We start from the raw sequence: 19,627 nt of genomic DNA, 5'->3' as shown, positions 1-19,627 counted from the left end.
GACCTACTCAGGTGTCAGTTTTGCCTGCCTGACTGAATTTTTTTTTCCATTTAATAATGACAGTCTACCTGCAGGGAAGATGCTAGGTAATTTATTGGTGCGTGGTAAGTTTTGCTCAATAAAAAAACAAACAAAAAAAAAAAACATTCTTTTTTCTCCCAGACATATGTTACAAAATCCTGCTTGTAGGTCCCCTGTGTGTATTGTTTCATATATCAATACAGCTGTACACCATTTTAAAGAGAAAAGATATATAAAAGGAGAAGCGCTCGCATTTTCAAATTCAATAAAGGCAGTAGTTTACCGTCCATAGAAAAATTATAGAAAGCAGTCCACACTCAGTCCCATAGGAATCAGATAATAATCCCCCTGAGTTAAAATCAAACCACAAGCAATTTAAGTGCTTGATGGTGGTATTAGTTCAAATATATTAGACTTTAAATATAGCACTATTTGCATACAATGAAAATAGTTTTTGTTTCTTTTTCTTTTAGTGTTCCACAAAATGTTTCCATGATATATAGTGTTACTCAGAAGTCTTGCAAACAGGAAACAGTGTTGCTGGACAACCCACAAGCTTATTTTCTCAATGGCTTCAAGAACTTAGTGTGTGTATTCTCATCAAAACAGAACAGCAGAAGTTTGGCTGCTTGGCTGTGCAACTTTCAAGCAACTAGTTTGCCAACAAAGTTCCTTTGGCGTTAATCCTGCTTAAGTGTCATCATATACCCCTTCTTACTACTGTCCCATTATAGGAAGGTGATCCTTCGATTGCTTGTCATCTTGTTGGAATATAAGCTTAAAACAAGATCATACTGACAGAAAGGTACATAGACTTAGTTAAATGTATGTTAAAGATGATAGAACAACCCCCGAAATAGTAGTTTCATACAGTGTATGTTTATATACTGCATGAATATCACGCAGGTGGTTCCCATGCTCGCCTGTTTTTTTTCCTTTCTACTCTTTACCTTACATTGAGAAGTGAAAAAGTGCTAGGAACCTGTAAAACTGATTTTCGTTATGTTTTCATGATTCGGATCTGTGCAATGGATTTTCACAGAGTAATGGAAAGACTGTGATGAAACTTCCAACTGGAAATTGGATGCGGCAGTTCCTAGTTTTATTCTGTTTATTTATGCTGCTGTTTTGTAAAGGTCAGAGGTTGCAGGTTTCATTATTTGTATTACTGTATGTCTACTTTTGTGTTATTGTGAAATGCCTCGAGGCTATTATGTAAAAGACTAAACAAAGGCAATTTGTTGTCAATGTTGTATGATCCCTCCAAGCAAAGTGGTAGCTTACCCTACTGACTAATGTGGCCCCATAGACTCACTGTATATAATAATAATAATAATAATAATAATAATAATAATAATAATAATAATAATAATAATAATATACATGTAGTAATATAATCCCTGTCTTTGGAACTGATATCAGATACTGAAAACACTTCTGTATACACTCAAATTCTCAGCTTCTGTTGTACCAGTCTTGCCATAGTTTATTGATTATTACACAAGAGCACTAATCTTCTTCAGGTCATTAAGAGCACTTAATTAAAAGGTAGTTAGCGTCTCTTTTCCTCACCAAAGCAATAGCAGCTGTTAGAAACAGATTTGTAGATTACAAACATGCCAGGTCATGTGTTTCCCTCCCTTTTACATTTTTGTGTTTCAAGGTGGGTGGGGAGGGGTCCATACAGCTAAAACTACATTTGGTCATTGTAAACAAACTTTGAGTTTGTTAAGTGTAGAAAAGCCTAAACTATAAAAGACTAAACCCACCAACTAATAATATTTTAGTAAAAAAAAAAACAACAAAAAAAACTTGCTTGTTAAACGCTGCAGCTTGAATAAGGCATTACACGATGTAAAGCACACTAATCCCCGATTCCCAATGTTATTATTATTATTATTATTATTTATTTCTTAGCAGACGCCCTTATCCAGGGCGACTTACAATTGTTACAAGATATCACATAATTTTTTTACACATTATTTTTTACATACAATTACCCATTTATACAGTTGGGTTTTTACTGGAGCAATTATAGGTAAAGTACCTTGCTCAAGGGTACAACAGCAGAGTCTCCCACTGGGGATTGAACCCATGACCCTCTGGTCTGGAGTCCAGAGCCCTAACCACTACTCTACTATACTTCATTTTTATTATAAATTTATTTTTCTTCTTTTTTTTGCTACCACTTTTTATGATATCTGCTATCATTCTGAGTGGTTCAAATGACTCAAATGATGTGTTGTTGTTTTTTAAAGAGTTAGTTGAGACTCAGGTGCTGCTCTTAGCACTAGCTACCTGTCACTGATGAACTATGTAACATAGGCTAGATTATCCAAAGTGTCTTTATAGAAGTAAAAAGCCATTGCTATCTAGTGATCGGTCACTTTGGATCTACAGTATTTGTCTTTATTTTTTGTGTGCACTTGATGGGTCTGGTGCCTACTCTTATAAAGACACTTTGGTGGCTCTAGTAATGGCAGGCAAATAGAACAGATCAGGTGAAAGCACTTTGAAAGCACAGTGTCAAAAAATTGCAAACATCATAAAAATGTAATTAATTTAAATAAAAGATTATACTGAAACAAACTGTTAAAATGAAAAGTAGTAAATGATTGTACAACAAAGATTTTAAATGGTAATTCAGCTTTAAACTTTTGTATAGTAAACATGTGCTCTTGTAGTGCTGCATTATTAATTAAAAGAATATATTTTATTTGAATCTGCTATTCAAATAAACATTTGCTTACCTGTCTAAATGTTGCTCAGCATTGGTATTTTGCAAATCAATCTGTTCATTTGCAAGCATGCAGAATTGCATATTTCTTGTTGACTATCACAATTGACATTCCCTGGTGTAAACAATGCAAGCACATCAATTAAAATACAGAGAATATATTTTATGTAACAGAATGCTGAAAAAGTAAGTACAAAATATTTGCTTTGTAGGCACTTCAAGTCATCCCTGCGTTACAGGATCTAAGGACTTGACATTCTTTGCAGCTTTTCCAAGCAATCATGCTTTTAGATTTGATGTCTGAAACCATTAAAGTCCTGTCCTAAAAGACTCCACTCAGATTGGGTTGAGTTACAGTATATTACTTAAAGTAACAACAGTTAAAATTCATATATTTTCAGATTTGTTTAGAAAAAAAGTCTTATCACAACATATAATTAAATGATGTACCATAACTTACAAGGTATTAAAACCAACAAGAAAATGTATATTTCAAAAGACAAAGGTAAGCAAAGTTAACAACTTATAAATGATAACAAAAAGAGGGAAGCCTTTTGAAAGCACCGAATAATAGCCTTTGTTTTTAAGCAAAATGTTCAGGGTTATTGACTCAAAATAGGTAATTTGTACATGTGGGCCTACTCATATTTCACATACTTTTGCACTTTATCATGCTTTTCCTAGGGAAACCAATATGTCTTGTATCAAATCATAAATACATATATTTATTTTAAATTAATCTATTGAATCAAAATATACACATAGAAAATTATGTTATCGAATACCAAGTTGTAGTAGATTTATGTCATTTTTTGTACCAAAAAAAAAAAAACAGAATGAAAAGGATTGAATTACTAGAAATGTTACTGTAATAACCGTTTTTAATTTACAGTTACAATATATAAATACTGTCGATTTACACAGTAACATATCTACAGTAGGAGATGAAAGATAGTAGACAAAATAGCTACAATTCAATTATATATTTTTTATTACTAATGCTTTAATTTAGGTCATTTATTTAACCAAACACTACAGAGGAAATCGACTGTTTTTAATTTAGGAAGCGCTGCGAGGTCTAAAATGAAATGAATAGTAAAAGAAATAAGCCTTTGTCTATTTCTACTTGAGCACCTCATGTAGTGCCTTGTCCTGGCCAGGGTTGCCTAGTAACAGCGGACAGCGTTCCTCCAGCAAGAGGTACTTGTTGTCAAACCGAGGCACTCTGACAGTATCACACATCACCTGACAGCCATGGTAAAAAACGAAATATCTTCTTATTATTATTCTTTTACTGACTTACTTTAAATAGTAATAAATAGACTATAGTTGTCTAACATAGAATTGCTTTATACAATGTTCTTCTACATTTTGTTTTGTTTTTAGCAAAGGCTGTTGCCGGCCAGATGGCAACGTTATAATCAGCTTTACTCGAAGCTGAGCTGCAGGGTGGTTCATGAATGCACAGCTACATTCGGGTAAGAAAGAAAAAAAAGTATTTTTTTTTTTTGCTTTAAAATTACATTGTATATTATTTAAATTCATGTGGTGTTTGTTGTGATGTAAAATTATGTTAACCAACGTAGCCAACTCGTAGCCTACAAATAATGCAAAATACAAAATAAAGCATATTTAACCGTGTCTAAGAAGCAATGCATATTGCGTACAAAATAACTTCGATGTTGTTTTAAACTGTGTGAGATCCTTACTTTTCTTGTGGGCTGCAACTTGTTGCATGTGCACAATACTGTATGTATGTGTAATGTCTGCAGAGTCATAGCGTAAACTATTCTGTACTGTTACAGTATTTGCAACACAACAACTAATGCATAGAACGTTCTTCTGTGTAGATTATAAATAAATATGTTTTAAAATTCATGAAAGGTTCAACTCTAAAATTATATTTGCTTTGCAGTAGCCCACTAGTCTTTAGCTCTAAGATACCTTTGAATGAGGAATGTAAAATGCAACACGCCAGACTAGTGATAGAGGCGAGGTGTTTGTTTGTACAGTACCATAAATTATTAACAATAAGAATTTAAATAAACTTGCTGTGAAAAGTACACTTATCAATATGGTCTTCTCACTTTTGTTTGTCATTTAAAAGCTGACTTTATGGTGCTATGCAACACATGTTGTTATATAATAAATATATAACAGCACAGAGGATTTAACCATGTTTAACTAGAACCTATGTTAATGATTAGGCTTCTGTTTAGAAAGGTCATACAGGGTCAGCATTGTGTATATGTTTTTTTTACATGCATTCACTGCTATACTTTCTAAAAATGATATGTCATTTTTCCTATTAAAAACATGTTATTATTTAGAAAATGTAGTGTTGTAATGTGTAAAGTTGCAGGTCATATTTCCTAACAGTGAGGAAATGTTTTTAAAATCAGAAACAACATGTATCCACATACCTTTATCCAAAATAAATCATTATTACAGCAGGCATGTATAATGGTGTATTACAGTAAAGAAGAACATTTGTGTGTTTGATGTTTGAACTTTTCTTTCAATTTTTTTATTTGGCTTTCAGATGACAGTCTTTCATACCCACGGATTAACTGTCTGCAAAAAGCGTGGATGTCATCATAGCCACAGGTTTCCTTTTGGACATTGTGTAATTAGGTATTGCAGCCTTATCTAATGCGCTGGACTGTGAAGATGTCACCTCCAGCATGGCCATCATTATTTATTTAAGATTACTACATCAAGAGGAACACTTTCTATCAAGAATGAATTGTCCCTTACTTCAAAAAGGAGCAGTGCTATTATTTTACACAATTGCCTGTTACATCTCTGCAAACCAAGTCCACCCCCAGGGTCATTTTCCACAGCTCGAAAACATAGGAGCTTATAAAAATGTTACCACTGTGCCAACTCAATCTACCTGTGGCTCACCTGAAAGGAATGCCTTTTGTCAAAGCACTGTTGCAATGGAAAGCCTGCAAAGCTGTACCCAGCAATTTTGCATCCAGGAATGTGCTTATCGTTCAGCCACATCTTCCTCTGCTGATCTTCTCTCTGCAGGAATTGGTACCTGCATTACAGAAGACAAGAATGATGTGCACCCAGGCTCCTTAAACAGCTCTACAAGTTTTATTTTTCGAAATCAGAGGGATTGTTTTGTAAAACCTTCATTTCCTAATGCAGGGCTCGGAAGTTCATTTACTTTAACAGTGTGGCTGAAACCAGAGCAACGTGGTTTAATGTAAGTACTGCAACAGGTGTTTTTTTTTCACATGCCCCTAAAAATCGCTAAAACTGTCAGTGTGTTGTCAGGAATACTGGACTCCCATGACTTGTAATGGCTTTTGATGTTGTGTCATTTTAACCATTTTTAATATTGTCCTGTATAGTTTGGGGATGTTAATTGTCTTTCATCTTTAAGCTGCAGTATCTTTTAATCCCTTACAAATGTTCAGTTCTGCACAGAAATAATTTTATTTGTATTGTTTTTTTGCATTCCCCAAAGGTAGTTTTAGCTTTAGGGCACAAGGGAACCTGACATGTTTTTTCACTCTTTATGGCTACTGTGTAAGGTGATCACCTTTTTTATTATATAGTTGGTAAAAAAAAAAAAAATACAGGATAGTTAATTTACTTTTAAACTGTATTTTTAAAACAGCACACCTTGTTAACTCTTGTTGAAGTTTACTCTGGAATATCATCCTAAAACATATCAAAGTGTATTCTAAAACTGAGTTTCAGAATGCTGCACGCTGATTGGTCAATCAGTTTTCCAAGCAGTGACACTGTCCAGCAAAATGTCATGATTAGGAATTACTTAGCAACAATGGCAACTCACTGTACCTGTGCTAACTATTTATCACTGTGCCATGCAACGTCAGAGAAAACACCTGTCAAAATACCTTGTTGTCATGGAAGATATATAAGACATCACTTTTAAAATGTTTGCGCCCCTGACAACTGAAGAATCGTTACAGAAAGGAGTTGCATTGATTCATAAAAGCAACTTTCCTGTAACTGAAGAAAAGAAAAAATGTACCCGTCATGGCGAGGTACAAAAAAATGACATGCTAGAGAAAACTTGAAATGAAATTAATACTTCAAAACAAACAAATGGGGCAGTTAAAACCTTAAATGACTGGCTTTCTGAAAAAAAAAATATATAATTTGACTTGAAATTAATTACCAAAGAACAGTTAAATAATATCCTCAGAGACTTCTAAAGTCAGAAATTGTAAAGGCAAGCAATATGTAATAAGCAGTTATGTGGTGCTCCGTGCTGGAATAAACAGACATTTAAATGACCCCCACCCCGCTAAGTTTATCCTGGACTCAGTTTAATGAGTGACAGAATCCAGAACTTCAAACAATGTGTTTGTGAATACAATTAAAAAAAAAAAAAACAAGTCAAGAAGGCTGGGATACACATCACCCCGCAATAACAAAAAGAGACATTCCAATAATTAGACATTCTGATGCCCTAAACCCTGACACAGATGTTGGTAAAGTTGGGTTCGACATCCAGTTACATTGCGGACGCAGAGGAACAGAAGGAAATAGCCAACTAAAGAGTATTCCTTTATTCCAAAAACAAATGAAAACAGAGCTAAGTATGTCACCATGACCTTTATATGCAAGTGCAAAAAATCACAAAAATCCCTACGAACGGAACAAAGAATCTCACCACGGATTCATGTTTGAAGAGCCCGGAAACTGCTTGTGCCCAGTAGCTTCACTGGAGAAGTACACCTGCCTTTTATCTTCATCCCAACAAAGCAAAACAAAGTACCTTAAACTCTTTTGTTGTATGGTATACGCTAGAGCCAAAGGGAGTGAATTACCTGGCAACAGTGTTACCTAGACTATGTGGGAAGGCAGGCACCCCACAAATGTACACTAACAATAGCATCCGTAGTACCCCAATACACAGCAAATCACTAAAGCATAGTGGATCACAGGTATGGAAATGCATAGCAAAAATGACAAAACATGGCACTGCAAATCCATAGAATAAGAATGGAGAAAAACATTACTTTGCAGACGCTCTTATCCAGGGCAACTTACAATTGTTACAAGATATCACATTATTTTTACATACAATTACATTATTTTTTACACATTATTTTTACATACAATTACCCATTTATACAGTTGGGTTTTTACTGGAGCAATCTAGGTAAATTACCTTGCTCAAGGGTACAGCAGCAGTGTAGCCCACCAGGGATTGAACCCACAACCCTCCAGTCAAGAGCCCAGAGCCCTAACCACTACTGCATTCATGTAATTCTAGTTCTGTGCCTGAACTGAAACATTGTCCCATCTAGATGTTGCCCCATAGTGCACAAAACCATAAGGAATTGACTTACCCCACTTTACACTACCGTGAAGGTAGATACAGTATAAAGAATTATAGTGCAGTGAAAAAGCATTTGCCCCCTGTCTGATTTTCTGCATTTTTGCATATTTTTGACACTGAATGTTATCAGGTCTTCAACCACAACCTAATATTAGATAAAAGGGACCCTGAGTGAACAAATAACACAAACATTTGATACATATTTCATTTATTTATTAAAGAAAGTTATGCAAAACCCAATGCCCTGTGTGAAAAAGTAATCACCCCCTTAGACTCAATAACTGGTTGTGCCACCTTTAGCAGCAGTAACTGCAACCAAACTTTCACTACTGTCCCAAACTTTCTCCATTTGGACAATATGGCTCTGACTGTGGTTCGGTGGAGCCTAGAGCCTTAGAAATGGCTTTGTAACCCTTTCCAGACTGATAGGCATCAACAACTTTTTTCCGGAGGTCTTCAGGAATTTCTTTTGTTCGTGGCATGATGTGCCACTAGAACCTGTGTGCTGACAACTTCACTCTGATGGTAAGGGCCAAAGTTAGTCAGATTTATATTGGGCAGGGCTGGCCCAAGTGGTTGTTAACCAAAGTACTCAAACAGCTGACCCTAATTATCCCTTTAATTGGGTTGAGTTAACTAGGGGGGCAATAACTTTTTCACACCTGAAGATTGCGTGTTTGATTACCTTGCACACCAAACAAATGAAAGAAGCACCGAACTTTGGTGTAATTTTTTCTCTGACTCCCTCTGTATACTACTACAACCCACAAAAAATCTGACCAAATACAATGTGAAAAATGTGCAAAAATGCAGAAAATCAGACAGGGAGAAAATACTTTTTCATGGCACTGTATGTGTGTCTGACCTGAACCAAGCTTGTAATATTAGAATAAAATTAGACAAAGCTTTGGGTCATTGAGAAGTGCAGTAACAATTTTAAATCACCTTGCTCCCAGTTGTTTACTCAATCATATATTTAATTTGAAAATGAATCCAATTAAAAAGCAACGTAATAACACCCTGCGAATGTTACTTTAATAGGTTAGGCCAGCAGCACAAAAAATGTAAAAATAAATAAATAAAACTTGTAAATTCTTAATTCCGTTGCTGAACAAAGCTTTTGGGAATGACAAAATCAGCACCAAAAGTGTCAGAACAAGAAAAGATCATAATATAATGATGAAAGAATATGGTGAGAAGAACAAAGCTTCTTTCCTTTTAAGTTTTAGAGTGTCTGGTGTTGTGACTGATGAATTGTACAGTAGCTAACCATTGCTGTTGGTTTTGCATTGTAGAACAGACTTGCGTTGTAGAATTCTATGTACTGGTAACATTCTTTACTGACCAATGCACATTTTCTAATACACTGTAATAAGTAAAGCATACACTACAGTATTTACAGTAGTGTTCAAAAGGATGAATACATTTCAACACAAAATGCTCCAGTTTCCACTTACCGTATATCTGATATGTAAATTCTTCTCAACACTTTTAATTAAATTAAGAACTAATTTGTAACATCTGAACTTAAAATGACATAGCAAAATGTAAACTAGAATATATCAAAAAAAGAATACAAAATATAGTTGTACAGCTTTTGAAAACAAACTAGCTTTTTAATTTCTTGCTTAATACAATCTTAATTAAAAAATACAATGTTTTATGTAATAGTTATTTGTCAAACTAAAAACTACAAGGGTTGAGAAAGTGTTCATACAGTAAAATATACATTTTGTAATAATAGCAAAGTGAATTGGAGCATTTTTCATTGAAAATATAAGAGGGCATTATTCCTTATGGGCACTGTATTATACTTTTCAAAAAGACTCCACCCCAAAACTATCTGTTTTTAATTACTATTAATAATACAATATCTTATTCTGCTTTGAATTTAAGGACTGTTATTGAAAAAAGTGCCAGCAGGCAGGTGATTCTCAAGCTGGCAATCTCAGAAGAAGAAACTCAGTTTCACTATAACTCACTGAGTGGCCTGCAACCTCCGTTAACAGTAAAGACACTGGGAAGGATTCCTTTATATCAGTGGACTCATTTGGCATTACAGGTACAGATTCTTGTTAAATAGTATTTTGCTTTTGTAGCGTAATACTGTTTGTGTTTGATAGCTACAGTGTAGAATGGCATTTACGTACCTTTTTAACAACTGCCCTAAACTTTCACACCAATCTGATAGCTTTCGCAAAAAGACAATTTATAGCTCATGCAATATGTAGAACATACTTCTGTGTAACTGGGCTACCCCTCAAATGACTGATTGGTTTATTATGCTATCCCTATGGCAGGGATCTCCAACCCTGGTCCTGGAGAGCCCTAATCCTGCAGGTTTTCTAGGTGTCTTTAAATCATCAGTGGCTAAAGATCTGGAACACCTGTTAATCTTGACTAATTAAGCTAATAATTGGTGCAATGAGAGCTCGGTTGAAACGAAAACCAGAAGACCCATTAACTCTCCAGGAACAGGGCTGGAGGCCCCTGCCCTATGTTATCCCTAACATGTAGGTTTCTTATGCATATTATATTCCTGACATGTAAAAGTATCTAAAAGTTGCATATACCTGTTTCAAGTTTGTGTTAGCCATGGTGGGCTCGAATGAGTTCTAAAAACAGGTGCTGGGTTGGCAAGTTATTCCACATACATGTCTGATGCCCATTAGTAATGTTTCACAAACAGTCCCAATGTGATTACTCAATACAACATTCTGTAGAGAAGACTTTGATACAATTGGAGGTGGAAATCTTTGTGGAATGGCTCATGTCATAGAGGAGTAGTTACCTTGTAGACTTGTCACGTCCAATCAGTGCCACCTTGGCAGCCAATGCTTGCCCTACACCCTACTGACAATGGTGATTAACTTTTCTTTTCTTTTTTTTGTCCAATCACTTAATATTCAAATCTGAAGTTCATAATGTGGTTCAGAAATAACTGGAAATCTGGGCTGTATACATTATACTAGGATAAGGTGTTTAAATGGTTCATTTTGGTGTTTTGTCAAATACTGTAGTTCATGTACATGTGAATAGCTGGAAACACTGCCCAAGCACCTGATATCAACATAAGGAACAGTACTGTATTTTGTTAATTTCACAGCTTTGTCTCAATGCCCTCAATAAGTATTGATTTTACTGCTGTAACTAAAACCCACCAAATGCTTACATTGAAATTATGTCATACCATTTTAAATGTTGGCAAGATCCATACATTTAATTTAATGAGAATTAAGAGGTAGATAGGGAAGCATCTACTTCTTCTCAGGGTCATGGCTCTCATTTCTAGATAATTTCCATTGCCCATGTTTTCGCATTACTAAATAAGAATGTGTATAGCAAAGTCCCTGTACAATCTTATTGTTCAATGGGGTAGTATTGGGCTCTACATTTTGTTATAATAGGATCTCTTCAGGTGACTCCATTTTCAAATCCCTTATGGTAACCTTATATTTTGAATCCAGATCTCCTTTTCATGGGCATCCTGAAACATACATTGACATTTGCTCTTCTACTTTCATCAGTAGATGTCCCTGTAATTGATACATTGATCCCCTGGTTGCCAGCCATCAGCTGTGACTAAGTCCTCATTACTTCTCTGATAAATATTAAATGAACTCCTACCCATATGAAAATCAACTACAGGTAAACGATAGTAAATGTTTTAACATTAAATAATAAAGGGGGTTATGCATAGAAACAGTGTTTCCAGATAATCTGGTATTTCATCATAAGGTTTTTTTTTTTTTAATCAAACAACCAGTTATGAAAACAATTTATGAAAATAGACAAAACAACTAAAGCAACCCACCTGTTGCAAGAGAACTATATCAAAGATTATACTCTACATACAGAGTTCATTTTACTATCTAGAAAAAACAAATGCTATTATGTTATTTGGGGAATTAGTAGCCTGTTGGAATTAGGGAAAAAGACCAGTATGCAGTAGCCTCCTTTTTTGAGGAGAGTGAAAGCTGATCTGGTTTACACTGGTCATGTGTCATATCGAACATTCCCTTCATTATACAGTGCAATTATGCCACTTGTACTATTGCTATACTGCAAGAATATTCTGGAATTTCAAGTGGTAAGTCCACATTTACTTCCTGTCCTCTCTCTAGAAAAGCATTGTAGACACTCCTTATTCAGGTAATTTCAAGAACATACACCATAAATACCTGTATGATGTAAAGATGTAATATTAATTTTTCAAGCTTGCTATGTTGTAATTTAAATGTAAATTACTATCAATTTAACAGAGCGACAAAATAGTGAGAAAGTGGGATGCCTGGTTGTCAATGACAATGTATTGTCCTAATGAAGTTCAGGGTTTGCAAAAACATAAACACTAAAAATATTTTAAAAAATCTTCTCCATAACCATATGAATTTCAAAATCGAAAAGCACAGCATAGAGTCTTTTGATACTGTGTTGATCTGCCAGAATAAATACTGTGCATTGCCATTACAATAATAACCATAAAAAACACAAGGCCGGGGTTTTATATAAAAGGTTTTGCAGTCGTGCTAAGACATCCATAGCTGTAGGAAATGAAAATGGTTAGATGCAGTGTGTTTGTAATATACTGCTGGTTGTCCCTCACTGCATATCTATTATCCTCAAGATCAAGAGTACTATGAAACACAAGAGGAAACACAGTTACATTTTAGTGTCTGTATTTTCAGATAGCTCTGTTTTATCCCATTATACCAGAGTAACATTTTCAAGTTTTGGCAGATACCAGCCCATAAAAAAAAATGTGGAAGGAAAGTTCAAAATCTAAATGCAGAGAGGTAACTGTGATTGAATCACCCTTGAGGGACAGAGGCACTTAGAGTGCCTATTGAAATCTGCATTATCATATCAATACATGTCAAATATGAGTAATTTGCTAGTTGAGGCAAAATTTCTTTATAAATGTTTAAAATTGTACAGTTCTTTCAAGTAAAGGTTGAAATACTTTTGATTCAACATGATTCCCTCACATTACAAACTTTTAAGATTATCAGGACGGAAGCTTGTCCATTTCATTTTATTATTATTATTTATTTCTTAGCAGACGCCCTTATCCAGGGCGACTTACAATTGTTACAAGATATCACATTATTTTTACATTCAATTACCCATTTATACAGTTGGGTTTTTTTTTTTACTGGAGCAATTTTAGGTAAAGTACCTTGCTCAAGGGTACAGCAGCAGTGTCACCTACCAGGGATTGAACCCACAACCCTCCGGTCAAGAGTCCAGAGCCCTGACCACTACTCCACACTGCTGCCCTATAACACAGAGACTATGTGTTATTTTATAACACAGAGACTGGTTTTGTCTACATGTCTGCATCAGACTAAAATAAGAATGTTCATAAATATGTATTCTTCCTTACAAAAAGAGGCAAAATGTCCTGTTGAGTTTTTTTCAACTGCCAGCAAAAACTGGAAAGCATTTGGAGTAGTATTGTGTTTTATAGTAATGCAACCAGACAGTGATAGGTTTGAATGGCTAGAAAGTAAAAAAAAAAAAAAAATCAATGTTCATTCTGTAAATACAGTACATAGCGCATTCATAGAGAATATGTAAGTAAAGATGTAAGTAAAGAATAGAACATGAGTCAGGTAAGGCTAATCACAGAGTCATGTTGAGCAACTGCTGTTTAACGATTTATAGAAAATAAATCATTTCAGTGCACTTAAAATTATACAAAGCTTTCCCTTTTAAAGCTGTATTTCCTTATAGATTTGTCCGCAAGTACAGTATATCCCATGTTACAATGGGCGGACAAGAAATAGGATTTCTCTATACCCTCCTCCAGTATACATGGCCGCGTTTCCACGCAAAATCGTCGCTTGCTCTCCACAGTCATTATTTATGTGACGTAGCATGTGCAAACCATGCACATTCCACATGTTATAGGAAGTGCGCATCTAAAACATTGTATGACTTCAAATGCAGGGTAAATCACATTCTCATGCTAAAACGCTGTGCAATTTGCCATGGAAACATATCCGGAAGTCATACATTATGCTTATAACCTCGCGCAACTTTCTACAACTGATGGCCGTACCAAGCAATCCTATTGACAAGCTTCTTTGACCAAATAGGAAAAAAATAAGCATACAGTACGACGTGCTTAGTGTTTTATTTTGTTTTTAGTTTTGTTACGTGACACTATTTATTCAACGTTTCAGATTATTGCCATTTGACTCTACTTTATAGTTAAGTTTTTTTATAAGCAAGGTTATAAAAAATACTGAAGCTACTACAAATAAAAAAAAAAAAAACCTTTGCAATAAATAAATAAATAACGAAGCCCATTACACTTACTTTTGTTATCTTCATGATGATTGGTTATCGGAGAGCTGATTGCTTTAGCCTAGATTGTTCTGTCCCTTAGCAATAGGATGCAATTCATTGTACACTAGCCTTAAGCAGCATCTATCATGGGTACCTTAACAAGGGGAAAAAAGTGACGTTTGTACCAAAGTATGTATTAAATTAGCATAGCTGTGTTATTGCTGCAGGCTACCGACAACATCAGGCTTGAGCCTAATTCACTGAGCGATATTTGTTTTAAAACAAATCTTGCTCAGTGAATTAGGTTCAAGCCTGATGTTAAGCAGCACTGAACAAGCATTTTTTAGGACGTGCCAGGTATGTTAGGCAGCAGAGAAGGTGTTAAAAGTATGAAAACATGAAAAAGAAAAAAGAAAGCTGTTAGTTCCACGAATTTGTACCGTCCCTGTGGAATTTGGATTCACATATTTATTATCACGTATTTACTATTATTATGATGATGATGATGATGATGATGATGATGATGATGATGATGATTATTAATATTATTATAAGAACGTCTTTATAAGTGGGAAATGCGGGCATCTAGGGTAGCCTATTGTAGATATACTGCCAATATTTTAAAAATGCACTCTACTAAACATTTTGACTGGATCATTTTTATATCATTAACCTAAATGCTGGTATTTTATCTCTGTTCAATCAGAATTGTTGAAGCTACAGTTCTGTAGGAAAACTTTGTACATATTATTGTATGTACGTGTATAATAGGTTTGTAATAAATATATACAGTGCCTTGCAAAAGTATTCAGACCCCTGACCAATTCTCTCATATTACTGAATTACAAATGGTACACTGAAATTTCGTTCTGTTTGATATTTTATTTCTCATTTCTCAGTGGAGCCACAAAGAGTAAATTCATTTTTTTCTAATCTAATTTCTAATCCAGCAGATGTGAGTGGGTGGGGCAGCCCGCTTCCAATCCAGCAAAATTAAGCGTCTAGTCAGGAGAATTACAAATGCTACCGTGTCTGATTTTACTTTGGGCAAACAGATATTGTTAGGTATCACACCAAATAAAGCAGTAAGCGGTATGAGTTCAATGTGCAGCTGCAGAATTTGTGAAATAGTGTCAAAAATAGAGGACCAATAACAGTTTAGCCGGGGGCAGGACCAAAACATATGTAAAAGTGTGGCAGGGGCTTGTTTACATCTGTCACATGTTGGGTCAGTTTCAGGGTAAATCTTGGAAAGTGTAAGCTTAGTCAAATGAATGCGATGGAAAATTTTTAATTGTATTAGCCCATGCCTTGCACAGATAGAAGAGGAGTGTATTCGGGACAGCACTGCCTCCTCATGTGCAATATCTTGGCCTAAATTTTGTTCCCAGTGAATTTTTTATGTGTACAGTGACGGGCAATGTAAGGCAAACATTTTTTTATACGTTTAGGATATTAAGCCCTTAGAATTAAGAATTGAGTCAGTTGGAGAATTTAGAGGTAATGTGGGAAACTGGGGCATCCTGTTACGTACAGTCACGTGCCTGTAAGTAGTGAAAGAAATTAGTTCGAGGGAGGTCAAATTTATGAGAAAGCTGTTGAAAAAAAAGTGCCCTCAACACACAAATCTTTGATGGAATTAATACCATGGTTACGCCAGATATGGAAGGCTTTGTCTTGCAGGGAAGGAGGGAATAAATGGTTTGCATGGTTTGGACATTACTGAGAAGGACTGCAGACCGAAGTATCGTCTAAACTGCGTCAAGACCCTGAGAGTCGACCTCACCAGTGTATTGGTGGTGTAGTGTGAGGTTGGTAGAGGGATGGGAGAATATGTCAAGGCAGGTAAAGAGGTAGGGGTGCAGGAAACTGATTCCATGTGTAGCCACACTGGGGTAGTTTGCTGGGGCTGGATGTGCAGCCACTGTAAGACATTACAGATATTAACGGCCCAAATTTACAATTGAAAATTGGGTAAAGCCAGGCCTCCTAATGGTTCAGATTTTACGAATGCATGGAACTTTTGTATTCCAAATAAAGGCTGAAATGATTTGATCAAATTTATGAAAAAGGATTTAAGGATAAAAACTGGAATGCACTGAAAGTGATAGGAGAATTTAAGAAGTCTATTAATTTTAACAGAATTAACACGACCAGTAAACGATAATGGAAGTAAAGATCAGTGTTTAAAATCTTGTTCAGTGCGTGCTAAAAGAGAAGTAAAATTTGATTTAAAAAGATTAGAAAAATTACCTGTAACACAAATGCCCAAATAGGTAAAATGATCATATGTAATCTTAAAGGGGAAGGTATTTAGTGGATACTGATGAGCAGCTGCATTAATTGGAAATAATTCACTCTTATGCTAATTTAGCTTGTAACCGAAAATTACACGAAGTTGTTTTACAATGGAAATGGCATGGGGTAGAGAAACAACAGGGTCAGAGATATAAAGAAGTAGGTCATCAGTATACAAAGAGACCTGCTGCTCCTTTTGCTGGCTCTCCTCCTCTAAATATCCCTCTTAGATGTTGACTACTCTGAAAAGCTATTGAAAGGGGCTCAATAGCAACTGTAAAAAGGAGGGGAGAAAGAGGACAGCCCTGCCTAGTTCCACGCTGCAGTGGAAAATATTTAGAGTAAGGGCTATTTGTACAGACAGAGGCAAGAGGGGATGAATATAGCAATCTAACCCAGGAAATAAAATTGTTACCTTACCAAAGCCAAATCTGCGCAAAGTTTCAAAGGGATAGTCCCACTCAACATGATCGAAAGCTTTCTCTACATCGAGAGAGACAAGTACCTCTGGGAGGTGGGAGGTTGAAGGAGTATACATAATGTTAAACAAGTGCCTGAGATTAAAAAATGAATGCCTATTTTTCATGAATCCGGTTTGGTCTGGAGAGATAATAGAAGGCAATACTGATTCCAGACACTGCGGCAAAATTTTAGCCAAGATCTTTACATCGGCGTTAAACAGGGAAATAGGGCGGTACGATCCGCACACAAGGGGGTCTTTATTTTTTTCAATATCAAGTATATGGATGCCTCACAAAGAGTTTGGGGAAGGGACGATAATATAAATGATTCTGAAAACAAGGAAATCAGCAGAGGGCTGAATTTTTGGTAACATTTTTTCTATAACTCTATAGGGAAACCATCAATGCCAGGACACTTTCCACTCTGCTTGGTCGTAGTAGCCTGAGTCACCTCCTCTAGTGTAAAGGGTTCCTCCATGGTTTTAGATTGAATCTTTTGAAAGAAAGAGTCTATTAATGAGGTGTCAGATATATAAAGGAAGGAGATATATAAAGGAAGGAGTAGAAATCTTTAAATTGGTTATTTATTTCCCTCTGGTCTACTGTTGAGCCTACTGGTGTTCAGATCTGCGTAATTCAATTTGAAGATGCTGATTGCTGAAGTTGGTGGGCTAGAATTTTACTAGCTTTGTCTTCATGTTCATATAAAGCATGCCGTGATTTGTACAACATCTCTTCTGCCTGATTGGTGGATAATAAATTAAATTCCATCTGCAATGTATGTCTCTCTTTGTATAAAGCAGGATAGGGTGAGTTTGCATAAAGATTGTCTAATTGTAAAATTCGGGTTGTTAATTCTGACAATCTTTTTGTTTGTTTTTTCTTTTCATGGGCAGCATAGTATATAATCTGTCCTCATAGGTAGGCTTTCAAAGCCTCCCACAGGGTGGAGGAGGAGATATCAGGTGTAGCGCTTGTACTAATGAAAAAATCTACTTGTGAGGAAATTAATTGTACAAAATTTTGATCGGAAAGTAGCAGTGAATTAAAGCACCAAGGAGGACGAGAGTCTGCCTGATCTGGAAACGCTAGTTCCATAACAAAAGCTACATGGTCAGAGACCACAATACTATCAACAGAAGCGAACAGAAGAGAGAATTTATCTAAAAAAAAAATAGTCAATGCGGGAGAATGAATGGTGGACATGTGAAAAAAGAATACTCTTGGTCTGTAGGTTAAAGAAATGCCAGGGGTCAGAAATTGCACAATTATCAAGGATGGACTGAATAGCAAGGCGGATTTTGAGGGAGCAAAAGATTTTGTGGAGGAGTGAGCAAGAGTGGGGTTTAGATGACAATTAAAGTCCTCCCCCAGGATTAAAATGTGGGAATTCAGATCAGACAAAGATGACAAGAAGCTAGAAATAAATTGAGTGTTATAGACTTTGCCTGTGACAATGATACAGCGGCCATTTGATTCTGCCATTACTTTACTTGCAACAAAAGGTATGGACTTGTGTATTAAGATAATAGCTCCCCTGGTTTTGGTATGCAACACAGAGTGAAAAAGCTGCCCCACTGACCCTTTGTACATTGTGAAGTGATCTGATACATGGAGATGGGTTTCCTGAAGAAAAGCAATATTTACACCTAGCTGCCTAAGGTGAGACAACATCTTGTTACGTTTAACAGGGTGGTTAAGGCCCTTCACATTCCAGCTGGCAAATTTAAATAAACGCTCTCCAGGTCTCCCCCCTTAAGTTAGCTTGAGCCATGGTGGTTTAGGAGATTGAGAACAATGATATTCATATTGGCAGTTGGCTAGAATAAAATGTGAAGACAACATAGAGGCCTCTCCCATCTCACATCTAGCGAGCCCCCACAACACAACAGGAAGACCAAAGGTAGTCCAAAATAGTAGGAAAGAGACAAAGAAAAAGACAGACCCCCACCCCCCATAGCACCTCCCCAAACGAGGTGAATGCAAACCCACACAACATGGAAAAACATTTGCACAGTGCATTCCACAAAATATAGTCTCCAAGGTGTAGGTAAATGGTAACAAAGTAAAGTAGGCAATCTTATTAATAGTAGCCAGGTAACTAAATACATCAGTCCAACAAGTATAATCTTGCATATAACGCACATACAACAGTAGCACAGAACCTACTAATAAGCTACTGCATGGAAAAATAAATAAATACAATAAATAATAATACTCCATTAATAATAATAATAATAATAATAATAATAATAATAATAATAATAATAATAATAATAATAATAATAAATAAAGACATTGTTATGTCAAGCTATTTTGATTAGCATAAATTGTTCATGAAAAGTACAGTGTTAATAATAGTAATTTAGTTTACTATTTAAAAAAAAAAGAAAAATAGATTGCAGGGAAGGAGAGAATAAATGGTTTGGACATTACTGAGAAGGACTGCAGACCGAAGTGTCGTCAAAACTGCGTCAAGACCCT

At 35.6% G+C, this 19,627-nt stretch overlaps 1 protein-coding gene across 1 annotated transcript in view; it reads left to right on the top strand.

Moving 5' to 3' along the window:
- The first annotated feature begins 5,307 nt into the window (after positions 1-5,307).
- The window catches only part of ush2a (Usher syndrome 2A (autosomal recessive, mild)), a 387,586-nt gene continuing 373,266 nt past the window's right edge, over positions 5,308-19,627 (top strand). The window contains exons 1-2 of the mRNA XM_034017082.3: positions 5,308-5,975; positions 9,987-10,152. Of these exons, the coding sequence (XP_033872973.3) occupies positions 5,443-5,975; positions 9,987-10,152 (699 nt within the window). The 5' untranslated portion in view covers positions 5,308-5,442. The remainder of the gene's footprint in view (positions 5,976-9,986; positions 10,153-19,627) is intronic.

Source organism: Acipenser ruthenus, chromosome 6 (assembly GCF_902713425.1).
Source record: "Acipenser ruthenus chromosome 6, fAciRut3.2 maternal haplotype, whole genome shotgun sequence".
In the NCBI taxonomy this organism is placed as follows: Eukaryota; Metazoa; Chordata; class Actinopteri; order Acipenseriformes; family Acipenseridae; genus Acipenser; species Acipenser ruthenus.
This window is presented reverse-complemented; position numbering and strand designations above follow the sequence as displayed.